The sequence below is a fragment of the Bubalus kerabau genome, chromosome 10 (assembly GCF_029407905.1).
Source record: "Bubalus kerabau isolate K-KA32 ecotype Philippines breed swamp buffalo chromosome 10, PCC_UOA_SB_1v2, whole genome shotgun sequence".
Taxonomy (NCBI): Eukaryota; Metazoa; Chordata; class Mammalia; order Artiodactyla; family Bovidae; genus Bubalus; species Bubalus kerabau.
In genome coordinates, this window is record NC_073633.1 from 59,186,738 (window position 1) to 59,207,745 (window position 21,008).

The window sequence follows — 21,008 nt, forward strand, 5'->3', positions numbered from 1 at the left end:
TGTTTTCATCCCTTTGATTGTGATGTGTTCGTGTGTGATTTTCTTTCTAATTATTCTGCTTGGAATTTGCTGAGCTTCTTTGAATATGTAAGTTTGTGTTTCTCACAAAATTTGGAGAAATTTTGGCCATTATCAGATATTTTTCTGTCTCATTATCTTCAGTTGTATATAACTAGACCGCTTGTTATTGTACTATGAATCTCTGAAGCTCTATTTATTATTTTGAAGATCTTTTTCTTTCTCCTTTAGAATCAGTAAAATGTACTGATTTATTTACTGGTTTAGTGACCTTTTTCCTGCTGTATCTGATCTCCTTTAAAGAAATCCAATGAATTTTGCATTTCAAATACTGTCCGTTTTACTTCTAGAATTCCCATTTGGTTCTTTCAGTTCTACTCTCAGCTGAGATTCCTCCCATGTGTACATTTATTATGACCACATTTTCCTGAAATACTTGAATGTATATATAATACTTGCTTTGAAGTCTTTGTTAATTCTGAAGTCTAGATCATTCAGGGTTTGGTTTCTTTGAGCTGCTTCTTTTTGTTGACTCTGGGTCTCTCTTTCCTTTTTCTTTGTTCTGGCAAATTTTGCTTGTATGATGGGTATTGTGAGTGATATGTTGTAGACTTTGAATTCTGTTATTTTTCTCTGACGAGGTTTTTTTTTTTTTTTGTCCTGATAGACAGTTAACAGGGCTGAATTCAAATGCCCCAACATTATCATTCCTGTGTTAAGTAGCAACAGAAGTCTCCTCTCAACTCAGATCTTGACACGTTTCAGCTATTGCTTTTTGCTGGACTCCTTGGAGCCTTCCCCAAATGAAGGCCATCTAAATATTTGGACATAGTTTACACAGAAATCTTGTGGCGCTTTCTAGCCCTAGACTTCGTCCTGTGGCTCCTCAGCTAGCAGGAAGGTACATTTTTGTTTCAGTCCCTACTAATTGTCACTGTGTCTGTAATAAGTGACCTCAGGCAACAGCCCTGTAAATACAGATCCTATCTGGTGCAGTTCCTTCTTTTAAGGTTGATGTCCCTCCAGTTACTACCTGCTTTTGATCATATCTGTTTTTATATTTTATCCATAGTATATGGTTGTTAAAGATGGAAAAGCTACTCTAAGTTAGCTTGTCATTATTCAAAACAGAACATTAAAATGTTGAAGCTTTATTTTATTTTAACTGAGTCAGTCAAACCATCCATTATTCAGAGAATGTTTTAGGAAATTGTAAAACATCCACTAAATGGAATATTGCAGTATATTAAATTTTTGAAGCAAAATTTGGAAACGGAACAAGGATGTCTGCTGTCACTGCTACTTTTTACCGTTAAATTAGAGATTTTAGTCAAAGTAATTAGATAAGAAGCAGAGGTGGGAGGAAATAGAGATTGGAAAGGAAAAAAATATTTTCACTATCATAAGTGAAATTATATTCTACAAGAGAATCTATATACATTTAGAACCAATAAGAGTTCAAGAAGGCTGCTGGATATAAAGTCAGCATAGCATACCAATAGCATAGAATACCAGTACCAACATTCACCACATCAGAATGTACATTAGCAGAAACCAGTTGGAAAAGATATTAAGAAAAAAGAGATACAGTTTATAATACCATCTATAAGCTACCTAGTACTCATTAACAAAAGCTAATAGAGAAAATTACATGACATCTTTAAGGACAGGCAAGAATAAATTCAAATTATCAGTCAACTCCCCCATTTCTGTGATACCTATAGTATCAGTACAGTTGTTGAATATGGAAAAACTAAAAGCTCACCTGGAGTTAGACATCCAAAAATTATCAGGACCATTCCAAAAATGGTCAACAGGTGTCATGCACATTCAAAGTGTGGTATTGACTCAGGTATAGACAAGTAGATTAGAATAAAAATGAAAAAAGCTTGAAACAGATTCAAGCATGTATGTAAACATGTATGTAAAGCATGTACACATAGTAAAGTGAAAGTCACTCAGTCATGTCAACTCTTTGCCACCCCATGGACTATTCAGTCCATGGAATTCTCCAGGCCAGAATACTGGAGCGGGTAGCCTTTCCCGTCTCCATGGGATCTTCCCAAACCAGGGATTGAACCCAGGTCTCTTGTATTGCGAGTGAATTCTTTACCAGCTGAGCCACAAGGGAAGGCCAAGAATACTGGAGTGGGTGGCCTATCCCTTCTCCAGCAGATCTTCCCAACCCAGGAATCGAACCAGGGTCTCCTGCAATGCAGGCAGATTCTTTATCAACTGATCTCTCAGGGAAGCCCAAGTGAAAGTCGCTCAGTTGTGTCTGACTCTTTGTGATCCCATGGACTATACAATCCATGGAATTCTCCAGGCCAAAAGACTGGAGTGGGTACCGTTCCCTTCTTCCAGGGATCTTCCCAAGCCAGGGATTGAACCGAGGCCTCCCACATTGCAGGCGGATTCTTTACCAGCTGAGCTGCAAGGGAAGCCCATAGTAAAATATGAAACAATTGACCGTACAGAATAAACTATGATTAAAATCAAAATCAAAAAAACTAACTTCAAAAATTTTAGAGCAAAATATGGAATGTCTTTAAAACTTTGGCTAGATAGGATTTCTTACAACAAAAAACACAGGTCATAAAGAAAAAAATTAATAAATTTTACTAAATCAAGAGTTTAAACTTTAGTAAGTTACTAAAATGTATCCCTAGCAAACTTAAGATGAGAAGACTAGTATCCAGAATATATAAAGAACTACTCCAATCTAATAAGAAATCATCAACTCCACTTAAAAATGGGCAAAAACAAGAACCAGCAGTTTATGGAGGAGAACCCATACAGTCAAGAAGCAGGTAAAAAGTACAAAACATTGCTAGTAATTGGGATGATGACAATTTAAAAGTTTTTTCATACCCATTAGAATGGCAAGTTTTTAATGTATATATTATATGTATCATGTATAAATGGCATATGCATGTACGTTTTTTGCACAATAGGCAAATTAACTCAAACTACCACACAATTGCACTCATCTCACATGCTAGGAAAGTAATGCTCAAAATTCTCCAAGCCAGGCTTCAGCGATATGTGAACTATGAACTTCCAGATGTTCAGGCTGGTTTTAGAAAAGGCAGAGAAACCAGAGATCAAATTGCCAACATCCGCTGGATCATGGAAAAAGCAAGAGAGTTCCAGAAAAACATCTATTTCTGCTTTATTGACTATGCCAAAGCCTTTGACTGTATGGATCACAATAAACTGTGGAAAATTCTGAAAGAGATGGAAATACCAGACCACCTGACCCGCCTCCTGAGAAATCTGTATGCAGGTCAAGAAGCAACAGTTAGAACTAGAAATGGAACAACAGACTGGTTCCAAATAGGAAGAGGAGTACATCAAGTTTGTTTATCATCACCATGCTTATTTCACTTCTATGCAGAGTACATCATGAGAAACCCTGGGCTGGAGGAAGCACAAGCTGGCATCACGATTGTGGGGAAAAATATCAATGACCTCAGATATACAGATGACACCACCCTTATGGGAGAAAGTGAAGAACTAAAGAGCCTCTTGATGAAAATGAAAGAGGAGAGAGGAGAGTGGGAAAAATTGGTTTAAAGCTCAGCATTCAGAAAACTAAGATCATGGTATTCGGTCCCATCACTTCATGCCAGATAGATGGGGAAACAGTGTCAGACTTTATTTTTTTGTCTCCAAGATCACTGCAGATGGTGACTGCAGCTATGAAATTACAAGATGCTTACTCCTTGGAAGGAAAGTTATGACCAACCTAGAGAGCATATTAAAAAGCAGAGACATTACTTTGCCAACAAAGTTCCATCTAGTCAAAGTTATGGTTTTTCCCATAGTCATGTATGGATGTTAGAGTTAGACTGTGAAGAAAGCTGAGCGCCGAAGAATTGAATCTTTTGAACTGTGGTGTTAGACAAGACTCTTGAGAGTCTCTTGGACTGCAATGAGATCCAACCTGTCCATCCTAAAGGAAATCAGTCCTGAATATTCATTGGCAGGAGTGATGCTGAAGCTGAAGCTCCAATACTTTGGCCACCTGATGCGAAGAGCTGACTGATTTGAAAAGACCCTGATGCTGGGAAAGATTGAAGGTGGGAGGAGAAGGGATCGACAGAGGATGAGATGGCTGGATGGCATCACCGACTCAATGACATGAGTTTGAGTAAGCTCCAGGAGTTGGTGATGGACAGGGTGGCCTGGTATTCTGCAGTCCATGGAATTGCAAAAAGTCGGACAGGACTGAGCGACTGAACTGAACTGAATATGAAAATAGAGACTATATATTCTACTTATGGAAGTATGAATGTATACAGGAGCTTTTGGAAGAGGAATTCTGTAATACATAATAAAACTGAAAATATATATTCATGAATCCTAGAAAATTGACTTCCAGACTTATAACTGGGAAGTTTTTGATTGTGTATACCAGAAGACATGTACAAAGACATTGTAGCATTGCTTGAAGAAAATCTGAAAAGTACCTAATTGGCTTTCAGTAGAGGAATGGATGAAGACATGTGATATAGTCATTCAGTGAAATACTTTCAGCAGTTAAAATAAATGGACTTTGTCTAAAGTGTATCAACATGGAGAGATCTCAAAGACAGGGTTGGGTGAAAAAGACATTTGCAGAATATATACAGTGTAATGGCATTTATATAAACATTTAAAAGCTTCTGGTAGAAGGGGAATATATTTAGATCTACGGTTTAAAAAAAAAAATCACATTTTCACTTTGATGCAGCCATGAAATTAAAAGACGCTTACTCCTTGGAAGGAAAGTTATGACCAACCTAGATAGCATATTCAAAAGCAGAGACATTACTTTGCCAACAAAGGTTCGTCTGTTCAAGGCTATGGTTTTTCCTGTGGTCATGTATGGATGTGAGAGTTGGACTATGAAAAAGGCTGAGTGCCGAAGAATTGATGCTTTTGAAGTGTGGTGTTGGAGAAGACTCTTGAGAGTCCCTTGGACTGCAAGGAGATCCAACCAGTCCATTCTGAAGGAGATCAGCCCTGGGATTTCTTTGGAAGGAATGATGCTAAAGCTGAAACTCCAGTACTTTGGCCACCTCATGCAAAGAGTTGACTCATTGGAAAAGACTCTGATGCTGGGAGGGATTGGGGGCAAGAGGAGAAGGGGACGACAGAGGATGAGATGGCTGGATGGGATCACTGACTTGATGGACGTGAGTCTCAGTGAACTCTGGGAGTTGGTGATAGACAGGGAGGCCTGGCGTGCTGTGATTCATGGGGTCGCAAAGAGTCAGACATGACTGAGCGACTGATCTGATCTGATCTGATGCTTTCCTAAGTGGTCCCAAAGAATTTTCTTTATATGGGGGACTAAGTGTATGTTTCATCACTCATTTGTTCAGTGGGTTTTATTGAACATCTAACATGTGCCAAATGATAATACAGCAGTGAGCAGAACAGATTGAGCCCATTTTCATGGAGTTTAAATTCTAGCCAAGGAAGATATCCAGTAAACAAATAAATTAATAAAAATACAGAATGGTTAGTGCAATAATGAAAAGTAAAGCAGGACAAAAGGAATAGAGAGTGATGGAAAGTATTTTGCATGAAGAAGTAGTCAGGGAAGAAGTGTCTGTGAAAGATAATATCTAGCAAAGTCATGAAGAAAGTGAACAGATAAGTTACATGGAAGAAGGGTCTTAGAGGCTGACTGAAAAAGCCAGTGCAAGGCCCTACTCCTGCCTTGAGAAGCAGCAGGGAGGCCAGCATGGCAGGAGCTGAATGAATGAGGAATAGACTAGTATGATATGAGATTAGAAAGATAGCAGAGGACTGGATCCTTCAGGAACATAGGACTAATATGGTGGATGGTGTCGCTTTGAACACTTGGTTGAGAATAGCTCACAGGACTGATGCTGGAGGGTGTAAGGATAGACGCGAGGAAACCAATTACAAGGTTATTATAACACTTTTGAAAAGAAATGACGATGGTTTAGACCAAGGTGGTGAGAAATGGTTGTATTTTTTATATCTTATTTTTTAGCAGCAATTCTTAGCTATAGAAAACCCTCTTCAGTTTAGTCACTCAGTCGTGTTCGACTCTTTGCGACCCCATGGACCACAGCACGCCAAGCCTCCCTGTCCATCAACAACTCCTGGAGCTTGCTCAAACTCATGTCCATCTAGTCGGTGATGCCATCCAGCAATCTAATCCTCTGTCATCCTTTTCTCCTCCTGCCCTCAGTCTTTCCCAGCATCAGGGTCTTTTCTAATGAGTCAGTTCTTCGCATCAGGTGGCAAAGTATTGGAGCTTCAGCTTCAGCATCACTCCTGCCAATGAATATTCAGGACTGATTTCCTTTAGATGGACAGGTTGGATCTCCTTGCAGTCCAAGGGACTCTCAAGAGTTTTATCCAACACCACAGTTCAAAACCATCAATTCTTCAGCACTCAGCTTTCTTTATGGTCCAACTCTTACACTGATACACGACTACTGGAAAAACCATAGCTTTGACTAGACATACCTCTGTTGGCAAAGTAATGTCTCTGCTTTTTAATATGCTGTCTAGGTTGATCATAACTTTTCTTCCAAGGAGCAAGCGTCTTTTAATTTCATGGCTGCAGTCACCATCTGCAGTGATTTTGGAGCCCAAGAAAATAAAGTCTGTCATTTTTTCCATTGCTTCCATGAAGTGATGGGACTGGATGCCATGGTCTTCATTTTTTGAATGTTGCATTTTAACTCAGCTTTTTAACTCTCCTCTTTCACTTTCATCAAGAGGCTCTTTACTTCTTCTTCACTTTCTGCCATAAAGGTGGTGTCATCTGTGTATCTGAGGTTATTGATATTTCTCCTGGTAACCTTGATTCCAGCTTGTGCTTCATCCATCCTGGCATTTCACATGATGTACTCTGCATATAAGTTAAATAAGCAGGGTGACAATATACAGCCTTGACGTACTCCTTTCCCAGTTTGGAACCAGTCTGTTCCATGTCTGGTTTTAACTGTTGCTTCCTGAGCTGCATACAGATTTCTCAGGAGGCAGGTAAGGTAGTCTGGTATTCCTGTCTCTAAGAATTTCCCACAGTTTGGTATGATCCACAGTCAAAGACTTTGGCATAATATATAAAGCAGAAGTAGATGTTTTTCTGAAACTCTCTTGCTTTTTCGATGATCCAACGGATGTTGGCAATTTGGTCTCTGGTTCCTCTGCCTTTTCTGAATCCAGCTTGAACATCTGGAAGTTTATGGGTCACATACTATTGAAGCCTGGCTTGGAGAATTTTGAGCATTACTTTGCTAGTGTGTGAGATGAGTGCAGTTGTGTGGTAGTTTGAACATTCTTTGGCATTGCCTTTTTTTGGGATTGGAATGAAAACTGGTGGTGAGAAACAGTTGTATTTTTGATATATTATTTTTTCGCAGCAATTCTTAAACTATAGAAAACCCTCTTATCTCAGAGAAACTGTGGGAGTTAAGAAGTGAGAAAGATAGCATGCTTTAGCTGCTAATGAGTGAGAAGCTATACACACAATCCCAAGATCCCCCAAAATTTTAAGCTTCTAAAGATTTTCTATGGAACTGTGAGGAGGGGATTTCAATTCCTCTTACCAAAAGGTATCATTTACTTTTCTTCTTCTGTTAATGATTCTGAGTTTTGCAGTTGAGTTTAATACAGTCATACTTTGGTCTTTAAATAATGACATTTGAAATTGAAGTACAGGGGTAAAGTTTTGAGGTTACTGATTGCATTAACTGAATTGTGATTTAAATACTTAATTTTGCTTACTCCACAGATTAAATGTATAGCTATATATAAAGGCAAATAACCATTTTTTGCATTTATATGGCTCTAGAACCTTTTATTGAAGATAATATGGTTTGTAACATCTTTTATGATTGTATATAAACTATCTTTGAACTTTTGTGTGATTTCATTGTATTTGCACTTTGATGTGTTAAGATTCAATTATTAAATTATTTTATACTGGCTTCATTTGTTTTATATATTGTTCACTTTTTTCAGTAATTCAGTTAAATTTATATATAGTGGCTTTTGTGTTATTTCTAAGTATAGTCTTTTTCTCCAACTTATTGTTGTATTCGCTAATCTTTTTTATTTTTATGTCTAGGGAGTCCATGTTTGTGTGTGTCTGTGTGTGTATGAGAGGGGAGGGGAAGAGAATCTACTTTTTTTTTTTTTTTTTAATTAAAAAAAAAATTTTTTTTACAGCCCAACAAGCTGTATGTGGGATTTTAGTTCCCCAACCAGGAATCGAACCCACACTCCCCTACAGTGGAAGCAAGAAGTCTTAATCACTGTACTGCCAGGAAAGTCCCCAAGAGAATCTACTTTGTAACAAGTCTTTAGATATACAGATAATATTACACCATTATGGCTTTTAAATCCTAAACAAATCATCGTCCAAAGTAGCAGCCATACAGTAAAAATCACAATTCATTGTAAACTCTGTGTTCTATTTCTATATGTACTAATACATCTGCACTTTTATGTATGACTAGAAATTTAATTGTTTGTTTAAAATATCTGTTATAATGATAGAGCATAACAACAATAAGATTACTATAGCAATGAACTTAGAAAATATTCTGATCATGTTTTAGGATTGAATTTAGTACGATGAGTAGGAAATAGGTTTTTGTTTTGTTTTGTGAAAAATGCAGTTTTAGGCTCCAATGCCTAATCTTAATAAAAAATTTAACTTATTTTTTTCATGGATATGAATAGTGAATTACCATGTCTGTTTGAAAATACTTTGAATATTTAATAAATTTAAATTTATTAGTCTTACTAATTTAACTTTCTTTTTCTTTTAGCAAAACTATACAATCTAAGGTGGACTGCATTTTGGTAAGTAAAATAACTAATCTAAAAGTTTTTTTGTGATAAGGCTTTTCCCACTACATAAAATATATTATTTTTGAGTAAATACTTATTTTAAATATAACTGAGTTTTAGTGAGTAAAATTTGGCGTTTAATTACAACCATAGGGGTGAACTGGCTATATGCTGTCTATTTTCCTATATGTCATCAATAATGAAATCATAATCTGAGGTAATTGCATGTTTTTGAAACTTACTGGCTTTTACTAAAGATCGCTTCAGCATCTAATGAAGTGAATGTTTAGCTTTCTATTATAGTAATACTTAAAGGATTTGTTAAAGAAAAAATTTAAGATGTTTGATAGGTTAGTTTTCTTGTGGTGAGTGAAGTGAAAGTCGCTCAGTTGTGTCTCTTTGCGACCCCATGGACTATACAGTCCATGAAATTCTCCAGGCCAGAATACTGGAGTGAGTAGACTTTCCCTTCTCCAGGGGATCTTCCCAACCCAGGGATCAAACCCAGGTTCCCACATTGCAGGCGGATTCTTTACCAGCTCAGTCACCAGGGAAGCCCAAGAATACTGGAGTGGGTAGCCTATCCCTTCTTCAGGGGAATTTCCTGACCTAGGCATCGAACTGGGGTCTCCTGCATTGCAGGTGGATTCTTTACCATCTGAGCTACCAGGGAAGCCCTTTTCTTGTGGTAGTGTGTTTTTTATATTTGGGTTGCTAGACTTCAGGAATTAAAGCCACACTAATAGTTTACATTTAGATTGGACTTATAGACTATAAGAATTTGTTTAAATAAAAGCTTTTTAAAATGCTTACTGTATTAGTTTTTGTTGCTATAATGTACTTTCTGTGTTTGGACTGCTGGCCTTTGGGAGTTAAAGCCACAAATGGTTTAAATTTAGATTGTATTTTCAGTTCCATTGATTTTCTCTTAAACATATAAGAGAAGAAGTATGCATCTACTGAGACTACTGGAATAGTACTGACTTCTTTCATGGAAAGTTTATTAATGGAATGTTCCCTGAGCTCTAGAATATTCAGTGACTGCACTGTTAGAGTCCCCAAAATGTCACTGTTGTTAGTCCTCTTTCTCTCTTGTGACATTAGGACTTTCTTACTCAGGTTTGTGTCTTCATTATAAGCTACCTTCTTTTTGTTAGGAAGCAGGGGTCTGCAGTGTCTGGTGCTGAAATAGTATATGATCTTATTAGCTTATGATAATAGTTTCTAGGTAGGTGAGTAAATAACATTACTTCATAGGAGAACAGGTATGAAAGGTTCTCCTATGCTTTTCTAACCTAATGTTTGAGAAAGAGTACTTTGTGGGGATGTTTTCCCCCTTTTTTCCTTTTTTTTCAATACTCTAAAGTAAATGATCTTATTACTTCCCTTTTACAAATGAAGAGACTGATGCTCTTGCATTTACTAAAAAAAAAAATTATTGGGCCAATGCTAAATATTTGGGAAACAAAAGAACATGTTGCCTTGCCCTCAAGAAATCCAGTCTGCTAAAATAGATTTAATAATTCTCTTAAGACCTAGGAAGGTAGTGATTGGGGATGGAGGGGTAACCTTACCCCCACCCCTGAGAGCATTTTCTGTTTCTCTTTACTCTCAAGAGTTCATATCTACTCTCAGTTGTTTATATCTATCACTCAGTAACTACTGCATAATTACTCTTTGCTAGACCCTGTCTGGGTGTCAAAATACAATGGTAAACAAGACAAATACAGTTGCTATCTAAGACTCTCAGCTTTTTTTCTTTTAGAATCTGAGATAATATTGGAGGAATATTCAATTTTTCTTTTCATTGAGAAAGTTGAGACAGAAGACTGGTATAATTTATTAAATGTAGCATTTATAAAATACTAAATAAGAACAAAAAGGGTTTTTAATCTTTTAAGAATTCAGAAGTGTTTATATTTTAGCATAAATTTTAAAGTTATATATATATTTGATGAACAAGATAGTAAGATCTGTATCTTCATAAAGCTTACATTTTATTGAGTGAAGTAGACATTAACTGAATGGTAAAATAAGTAAGCTTTACAACTTCAGATAATAATAAATGCTATTACAAAAATTTTTAAAGGCAAAAGGAGACAACTGATGTTGTATAGGGAATCTTTAGATTGAGTGATTAGGAAAAGTATCTGAGGAAATGACATTTGAAAAGAGACCTGAATAAGAAGAAGCCAGTCTTGTGTAAAGATCTGCCTGTGACAAATACTAGGCAGAGGGAACAGAAAGTACAAAAATTCTGAAACAGAAATGAACCTGGAATGTTTGGAAAATATGAAGAATCCAGTGCACTGGAACTAAACAAAGGGAGAAGAGGATGATAGGAGAAAAGAATAGCTATGGCAAAGGTGTTTTATTCTAAGTGCATGGAAGCCAATTGAAAGATTTATGATCTAGATTTCTTTCTTTTTTTTTTTTTAATGCCCTAGCAGTTGTTGGGAAATAGGCTTTTAGGGGGATAAGAGTAGAAGCAGGAAAATCAGGCTATTGGAAAAGTCGAAATAAGAATGCAAGGCGGTTGCTCGCTTGGAAGGGGAAGATGGGGAAAAAGTACAGAAAATGGGTTCAAGGCATATTTTGGATATAAAGCCAGTAAGCCTGGCTTGCTGATGTATTGATTGTAAAGGGAGAAACAAAGGAATTAAGGATAATTCCTTTTGGTCTAAAAAATATCCTTTAGTATTTCTTATAAGGCAGGTTTGCTCACGATGAATTCTCTTGATCTGTATTTGTCTGTGAGTGGCTATTTTACTTTCAGTTTTGAAGAATAATTTTACTGGATATAGAGTTTTTGATTCATAGGTCCCCCTCTCCATAGGAAGCTGCCATTACACATAAGTTTAAATGATTGGTTTTATCCCTCTAGTCTCTGGGATTTTGTTCCTTTTTTGTCTGATTATCTTTCTTTATGTTCTGTTTTCTCAATTTTTGTTGAGATTCCTTGTTATTTTTTTCATTGTCATCAAGTTTTCCTTGTCATGTTTAAACATAGTCAACCTCATCCGTGTGGAATAGGTCATGGGAGAAGCACCAGACAGGAGTACAGCTGACTCTCGCAGTTAATACCTGAAGTTCAGCAGTTTTTAATGATCCAACACTTCTCAGTGTGTTGCCGTTAGTTTCCAAAGCCCTAAAATCATTTTTCCATCATTTTAGAGTTATTTGGGTGGGAGTGGGGGTCCTGGCCTATTCATTCCATTTGTTCTAGGTATCTCAGCTTTCTCACGTTGTTTTTATCACATTTCTTCAAGAAGTTTTATGGTTTTAACTTTTTGTATTAGGTCTGTGAGCCGATTCGATTTAAATTTATGTTTGGTATAAGATGAACCTCAGTGTTTATTTTTTTAACCAAATGGATAGATATCCAGTTGTTTCAGCACTGCTTATTAGGAAGTCTGCCATGGATCTTTGTCTAGTCTCTCTTTTCCCATCAGTTGCTATCTGTCTTTATGACATCACCACGCTGTCTTGTTTATGGTAGCTTTGTCAAAAGTCTTTGCCATCAGGTAATGTAATGATTTGAATTGGTTTTGGCTTCTCTGTACAAATTTCAGAATAACCTTGTCAATTTCTGTCAAAAAAAAAAAAGTCTACTGGAATTTGTTTGTGTTTCAGTGAGTTTATTGATAGATTTGGGGCCAGTGGCCATCCTAATGACACATTTGCTAATCTATAAGCATGGTGTATCTCCATATTAGTTGATTTCTCTATAATTTCTCTAAGCAGTGTTTTCTGGTTTTCTGTGTATAAGTTTTCTATATATTTTGCTTATTATTCCTAAATAAGATTTTGGATTTTATCACAAAGGTATTAAAGAGTGTTTGGTATGTTTTATTGCTGATTTGTATATTGACCTTGTAAGTATGTAGACTTAACTAAGTTCACATATGTTATGTCAAGTTTTTGAATTCTCCACCAAATCAATCATATTATCCCTGAATAAAGAAAAGTTTAATCCCACTTCAGTCTAAATGTCTGTTCATTTTTCTCACCTTATTCGCAACTACAACCTCCAGCTCAATTCTGAATAGAAATGGTGAGAATTGGATTTCCTTTCCCTTGTTCTCAGTCTTAGGGGAAAACCATTTATTCATTCACCTTATAATGTGATATTAACATTAACTTTTTTATGAATGCTTTTTTAAAGTTACTCCCTTCTGTTCCTTTTTTGGTAAGAGACTTTTTATCACAAATACACACTTGATTTTATCAAATTATTTTTTGTACTTACGGAAATAATCACATGGTACTTCTCTGTGGTTCTGTTAACTTGATAAATTATACTGATTGATTTTCCAAAGTCAACCATCTTTGCATTCACCTGGTAAGCTCCATATGGTGCATGTACTTCCGTATGTTGTGTTATACTTTTATATACTGCTGCATTGGATTAGTTATTTTTTAAGACTATTTGTGTTAATTATTAGGGCTTTTGATCAGATGGTTTCTTGTAGTGTCTTTGTTTTTGATATCTGGGTAACATTGGCTTCATGAAACGAGTTTGGAGGTGTTTTTCTTTTATTTTTTGAAGGAATTTAAATTAAAATTAGTATTATTTCTTTTTTATTTTATTTAATTTTCTGGCCACCCTGCACAGCTTATGAGATCTTAGCTCCCTAACCAGAAATTGAACCTGAATCCTCACCTAGGCCCTCAGCAGTGAGAGCATGGGGTCCTAACCACTGACTGCCAGGGAATTCTCTCTTATTTTTAAATATTTATGGTAAGAGTTCACTAGTGAAGCCATCTGTGGAAAAGGTTTTCATTATGAAATCAGTTTCTTTAATTATTATAAGGCTAGTAAATTTTTTCCTGATGCAGTTTTGATATTTGTGTCTTTCAGGGAATTTGTTCATGTTTGCTATAGTAGTGAGTTTGTTAGTATAATATTGTTTAATAATATTCCCTTATCATCCTTTACTATCTATAGGATTTTGAGCAGTTCCCTCTCATTACTAAAATTAGCAATTGTATTTTCTTTTATCTTAATCAGCTTAGCTAGAGGTTTAATAACTTTATAAATAAAACTAAACTTTTGGTTTTATTTACTTTCTTTCTTGTCAGTTTTCTGTTTTCTTTCTCCTTTAATGTACATTTTTTTCTTATGCTTAACTTGGCTTTAATTGACACTTATTTTTCTAGCCCCTCAGTAAAGAAATTTTAAACTTTTTTTGTCTTTTCATTGTAAACATATAATGCTACAAATAATCCTCTAAGCACTGGTGTAGCTGCATTCCATAATTTTTTTGTGTGTTTTCATTGTCATTCAGTTAAATGAAACTTTTTTTTAATTATCATTTATTCTTGTTACCCATAATATAGGATGATCAGTTTCCAAGTAGATGAGTATTTATTGAATCTCGTTTTTAGTATAGCTTAGTGAATGTTTCATATGTACTTGAAAATAACATATATTCTACTGTTATTGGATAGACTGCTCTTCTGTCTCTGTATGTCAACTATTATCAGTTAAGTCCAGTTGGTTATGGTTTTTCAAGACATATTTATCCTTACTGATATTTCATTTTTTCAGTTATTGAGAGGGATGCTAAAATCTTGTATTTGTGATTGTGAATTTTTTTTATCTCTGATCCTGTCAGCATTAGCCTCATGTATTGAAGCTATTAATAGGAGCATAAACATTTAAGATTTTTATGTATTCTTCATGAATTGATTCTTTTATTATTATTTTTTGTTTTTAATCTCTAGTAACATTTGTTACTTTCAAGTCTTCTTTCTCTGATATCACTGTAGCCCTTCCATCTTTCTTATAATTAGTGCTTGATTGTGTGGCATATCTTTTTTCATCCTTTTACTTCTAAGCAAAGTTATATAAACACTTTATAGTTAAAGCGTTTTGTTGTTGTTGATGACATCATATACTTAACCAATCTGACAAGCTTTGTCTTAGAACTGCCTGTAAGGTTGAGTGTATGTATACCATTTTGCTATTTATAGTCTTACATTGTAGGTCTACTGTTGATTAATTTGCTCAGTTTTAGTTTATTTGAAAAAAGTCTTTCATTTACAAAAGGTATTTTCACTGGGTATAGAATTCTAGATATTTTTTCTTTCAGCTTTTTTTGCAGTCTAGATATATTTTCTTTGTGGTTTGCATAGACTCCATTGAGAAGTTTGTTTTCTTGTTTCCCTATGTGTAATGTGTTCTACTTTTCTCCTCTGGCTTCTTTCCAGATTATTTATTAGTGATTTTCAGCAATTTTATAGCCTTATGGCCTTGTTTTTCTTTGTTTTTGACCTGCTTGTGATTAACTGAACTTCCATAACCCTGTGGGTTTACAATTTTACATCAGCTTTCAAAATTTTCCAGCCATTCAAATACTCTTCTTTGCCCCCTTCCATCATGGGTCTCAAAGTTTATTTATGTTACGTTCCTCGGTAATTCTCACAGGTCACTAAGGTTATGTTTAGTCATTTTTTTTCTTTTTGCTTCATTTTGATAGTTTATATTTCATTAATATTATTATCACATTCCTTAATCTTCTTGACACATGTGATCTCTAGGTTTATTCAATGAATTGCCCATTTTAAACCTTGTATTTTTTAAGTTCTAGAAATTTCACTTGGTTATTTTCTTTTATATCCTCCATTTCTTTTGTTAAATCCTTGAGCATGCTCATAAGAACTCTTTTAAGGTCTTTGTTTTCTAATTATCTCTTAAGTCTCTTTACTGAGTTTTTGTTGCAATTATGAGATCATGTTTTTCTGCTTCTTTACATGTCTAGTAATTTTTAGTTTAGTAATCATTTAGAATGTCTAGATTTTGTTCTCTTTCTTTAAAATGTATTACAGTTTTCTTTGGCTGGCAGCTAAAGTACTTACAGATTATCCTTTTGAGGTTGTGTTTAAGCTTTGTTGGGGCAAGTCTAGAATAGCTAGACTTTAGAGTTAGTTCAGCTTTTATACTGGAGAAGGCAATGGCACCCCACTCCAGTACTCTTGCCTGGAAAATCCCATGGATGGAGGAGCCTGGTAGGCTACAGTCCATGGGGTCACTAAGAGTCAGACAGGACTCAGCGACTTCACTTTCACTTTTAACTTTCATGCATTGGAGAAGGAAATGGCAACCCACTCCAGTATTCTTGCCTAGAGAATCCCAGGGACAGGGGAGCCCTGGTGGGCTGCACAGAGTGGGGTCACACAGAGTCGGCCGTGACTGAAGCAACTTAGCAGCAGCAGCTTTTATACTAAGGTGTTACTGCTGTAGTGTCTATACTGAATTTTTTGGGGTGTTGACTGAGATCTCTCAATGCTATCTGATTGGAATTTGAACATGTCGTAGTCAGTTGCAATTTTTTGGTATTTCTCTGCATTCTATCTGTATTTGCCCATGGTGACCTCATCTACTTTGATGATGTCAACTAATCTCAGTATGCTGATGACTCTTAATTATACATCCCCAGTATATGCTCCAGACCCATATAGCCAGCTACTGTCTACTGATCAATTTTACTAAGATGTCACATAGACATTTCAAACTCAACTTTTCCAGAACTAGTTTCACTGTATCGCACCCCAAATTCTGAACCTATTTGTTTTGTTTCCTATTGCAACTGTAACAAATTATCATAAGTTTAGTGGCTTAACACAAGTTTATTATCTTGTCATTCTACAGATCAGCAGTCTGACACAGGGCTCACTAAGATAAAATGAAGGTGTCAGGAGAACTGTATTCCTGTTGGAGGCTGTAGGGGACAATCTTTTTCTTGGTTTTTACAGCTTTTAATGGCTGCATCTTCAAAGCCAGCAATGACTCCTCACGTCTTACACTGTGTCACTCTGACATGTCTCTTTTTTGTAGTCAAATCTCCTTCAATTTCCCTCTTACTAGGACTTTTGTGATTTCATTAGGCCTGCTAGATAATACAGGATGCTCTCCCCATTTCAAGGTCCTTAATGTGATCACATCTGGAAAGTCCCTTTTACCGTGATGTAACAGATTCACAGTTCTAGGGATTTGAGGATTAGGACATGAACATATTGGAGGGCCATTATTCTTTGTCATATTATCTTAGTGAATATACTCACTCAGCCAACCTAAAAACATGGTAGTCTTTCTTGTTTTCATCCTCTTTCTCACATACCTCACATCTAGTCAAGTCACCACATCCCATCACTTCTGCCTTCAAAATTGCTCCATTTTTTTGTATCCTGACTGCTTCTACATTAATGCATACCATCGTGTTTGTTGGAAATAATGGCAGCTATTTTTCTGCTTCTCATCCCTCCTCTTTTATTCCATTCTTCAAAACATCATTACAACATCTTTATGAAATGTGAATCTTTGTATTTTATACACTTGGTTAAGACCTTTTACTAGTTCCCCATTGTTTTATCTTAAGGCATTGAAGATCCTTCATACTAGGCTTTACTTCTCTTATTCAATCTCATCTTTCTCTACTTCCTCTGCAGGCTTGTCAGCAAGCTGCAATAAACGCTTGTGAAGTTAGAGAAGAGAATATATACCCTCTTAGTCTAGAACAACAATGGCCATTAGAACATTCTGCATTGGTAGAAATGTCCAGTATATGTGCTGTTCAGTTTGGTAGCCACTACAGACGTGACTATTTATTAAGCTCTTGAAATGTGGCTAGTGGGACCGAGTAACTGAACTTTTAATTTTATTAATTTGATTTTAAGTTAAATAGCCAGAAGGTGCTAGTGGCAGCCTTTTTGGATAGCGCAGTTCTAGAACAGTTGTTCTCAACTGGAGGCAGTTTTGCCCCCAGGAAACATTTGACCACAGCTGGAGACATTTTTGTTTTTCACACTCAGTGTGCTACCAGTTGAGTGAGTAGAGGACAAGTATGCTATTTAAACATCCTGCAAAAGTAAAAGTGAAGTCGCTCAGTCATGTCCGACTCTTTGCAACCCCATGGACTGTAGCCTACTAGACTCCTCTGTCCATGGGATTTTCCAGGCTAGAGTACTGGAGTGGGTTGCCATTTCCTTCTCTAGGGGATCTTCCCAACCCAGAGATCAAACCCGGGTCTCCTGCATTGCAGGCAGACGCTTTACCGTCTTAGCCACCAGGGAAGGCAGAGGGCACTACTTTATAATAGACTTCTCAGCCTAAAATTGTCAGTAGTGTTAGATGATGAAAAACTCTGGTCTAGACTATCCACTCTCTCTCTCTCTCTCTTTTTTTTCTTTTTCTATATGTAGCTATATTTTAAGATTCATCTTAAATACTACCCCCTTGGAAAGCCATCTGTGATTCTTAGGTCTGAGTCTGATATATATTCTTTCCCCTGATATCCTGTGCTTACCTTCATTTGTTTTATGTAGTCACCTCTATGATAGTCATAATTAGTATTTTTACTTGTTCTTGGCTTCTTGAGTGTAGGAACATATTCATTGGAATATGCCCACAGGCACATGAGGATGATCAATAAATATTTGTTAAAGTTATGAATGAGTATAACCTAATGACTCAATTATTAAACATATTGTGATTTAAAATATTAAGTGTTAACACCTTCAGTTGAGAACTTTCAGAGACCATAGACTTGTTAAAATATTTCTTTTTTGGAATTACTGAATACTTCACAGTTTGCCCATAAGAACAGAAACTTTTCTCATTCCGTTAGAGAGAAAGACCAATTTTTTTTTTTTTTTTTTTTTCTGGCATTCTCCTCTTTCCCCCTGTTCTTCTTAGCTTAGGTGTTTCCCTTCCTCACACACTAACCTGCTAAGAGGTAACCACCCCTACTCATCCCCAGAGTACAGATGGGGAACTGAAACTTTATTGCATAAATTCAGGAAGGATTTAAACAAAGTGGAATAAATAGGTCAGAAACTAAGAGTAACTGGCAATAGAATGGCTCAGAGCTGAGACTATAGAATGACACAGTCCTGAATTTGTATCTTTACCCCTTCCTTTATTGCCGTTATTGTCTGATTTTGGAAAATTTTAACCTATTTTAGTTGTACTTTAAAAGGTGATAATAATAGTTTCTAATCCACTGAGTTGCTGGGAGTATTAAAGGAGATAACAACTGTACTTGTTACTGGCATGCCTCAGAGATACTGAGGGTTCAGTTCCAGACCACTACAGTAAAGTGAATATTGCAACAAAATGAGTCACACAAATTATTTGAATTTGCAGTGCATACAAAAGTTATGTTTACAGTATACTGTAGTCTATTAAGTGTGCAATAGCATTATGTCTAAAAAATATTGTACATACCTTAATTAAGAGACTTTATTGCTAAACAACACTAACATCATCTGAGCCTCTAGCAAGTCTTAGTAGTAACATCAAAGATCATTGATAACAGATCACCATAAGAGATATAATGATAATGATGGAGAAGTTTGAAATACTGTGAGAATTACCGAAATGTGACACAGAGACACAGAGTGAGCAAATAAGACTGGAGAAAACATCGCTAGTAGATTTGCTCAGCGTAGGGATGCACAAACCTTCAGTTGGTTTAAAAAAAAAAAAAATGCAGTATCTGTACGGAGAAGGCACTGGCACCCCACTCCAGTACTCTTGCCTGGAAAATCCCATGGACGGAGGAGCCTGGTGAGCTGTGGTCCATGGGGTTGCTAAGAGTCGGACACGACTGAGCGACTTCACTTTCACTTTTCACTTTCATGCATTGGAGAAGGAAATGGCAACCCACTCCAGTGTTCTTGCCTGGAGAATCCCAGGGACGGGGGAGCCTGGTGGGCTGCCGTCTCTGGGGTCACACAGAGTCGGACACAACTGAAGTGACTTAGCAGCAGCAGCAGTAGCAGCAGTATCTGTGAAGCATGATAAAAGGAAACTCAACAAAAGGAGGTATGCCTGTAGTGTAAATACAGGCACACATGGCAGTTTCAGTAGAAGGTGCTGTACATGTAAATTGTTAATGTGAAATCTGACTTATTAACCACAAATATGTGTTCCTAGAAGGCTACACATTAGTCAGGAATCACATTTTATGTTCATCATCATGGAACTTGCCATTTAAGAATGATTGCTTACCATAAGGAACCTCTGAGGGGACAGTATTGAATCCCTCAAACACAGAAAGAGGAAGATAGAGAAGTTGGGAGTCACCTGGCTAAAGCTGTCCAAGAAGCCAGAAGGTGCATGTTGTAGAACAGCTGCCGGTATCAGCCCTCAGTGCTCCCGCCACCTCCAGGACTTAATAGATGCTGTTTCCTCTGCCAGCTGTGCTCTTCTCATTTTTCTTCTCTTGGATGACTCCTGCTCCTTTCGGACTTGGCTCAAATACCTTTTCAGAATGCTTTTTATCTACTAGGAATGCATTCAGCAGCAGATAACAGAAAACCCCAACTATTGGTGGCTTAAAGAAATAAGTTTGTGTCATCTAGTAAGTCCAGAGTTAGGCATCTAAGAGCGGTACAGTAGCTCACCGGAGTCCTAGGCTTTTTGTGTTTTGCTGAGTCACCTTTCGTCCCATCACAGCATTGATGGCTGCTGCATGTCCATACCTTCTATCCAAATGCCAAGGCAGGAAGAAGGGAGAAAGGGCGAAAGGACTTTCTTCTAGGAAAACTCTGTGTTTATTTTCAGGGCACCTACTTCTCTTCCCACTTCAGGAACTTCCACCTCCAGGGTGATGTCACTTGGGTGCGCCTAGCTACAAAGGAAACTAGGATACAGAGTATTTTGTTTTGTTTTCTAGCCACTAGGCCAGAAGACAAAGAAGAAGGGAGTTAACAGTATACTCAGCATGTCTGAGTCTAGCCTCTCTCCTATACCTTCTTCTGTTAAGGTTCTTGCTTTCATGCACCTTATAAAGAGCTTTCTACCCCTGTTACAGCTCTTACTATATAGTATGCTGATCCCCAGGTTAATTTGTTTCCTTCAACAAAAATAAGCTTTTTGTAGTAAGAAGAACTGTGTCTCATGGTCTTGGTATCCCCAGTGCTTAGTACGTTGTCTAGTACATGGAAGACAGTTAACATTTGCTGAGTGATTATCTGCAAACAATAATTATCAAAAACTATGTGTAATATGCACATAATATCACCTAAACAGTTTCTCTCTACCTATTATTATTATTAACATTTATTGAGTATTTATTATCATGTGACAGACAAGTACTTTACATATTTTATTATTCAGTCCTATAATTTGCCTATGAGATTAATCTGTTATCATC

The 21,008-nt window shown here is 36.6% G+C and overlaps 1 protein-coding gene across 11 annotated transcripts in view; it reads left to right on the forward strand.

Annotated features, from left to right (window-relative positions):
- The window catches only part of RFX7 (regulatory factor X7), a 147,240-nt gene that overhangs the window by 64,653 nt on the left and 61,579 nt on the right, over window positions 1–21,008 (forward strand). For all 11 annotated transcript variants that reach the window (XM_055537866.1, XM_055537862.1, XM_055537861.1 and 8 more), the window contains exon 3: window positions 8,826–8,859. In XM_055537866.1, coding sequence (XP_055393841.1) covers window positions 8,826–8,859 — 34 coding nt within the window. The remainder of the gene's footprint in view (window positions 1–8,825; window positions 8,860–21,008) is intronic.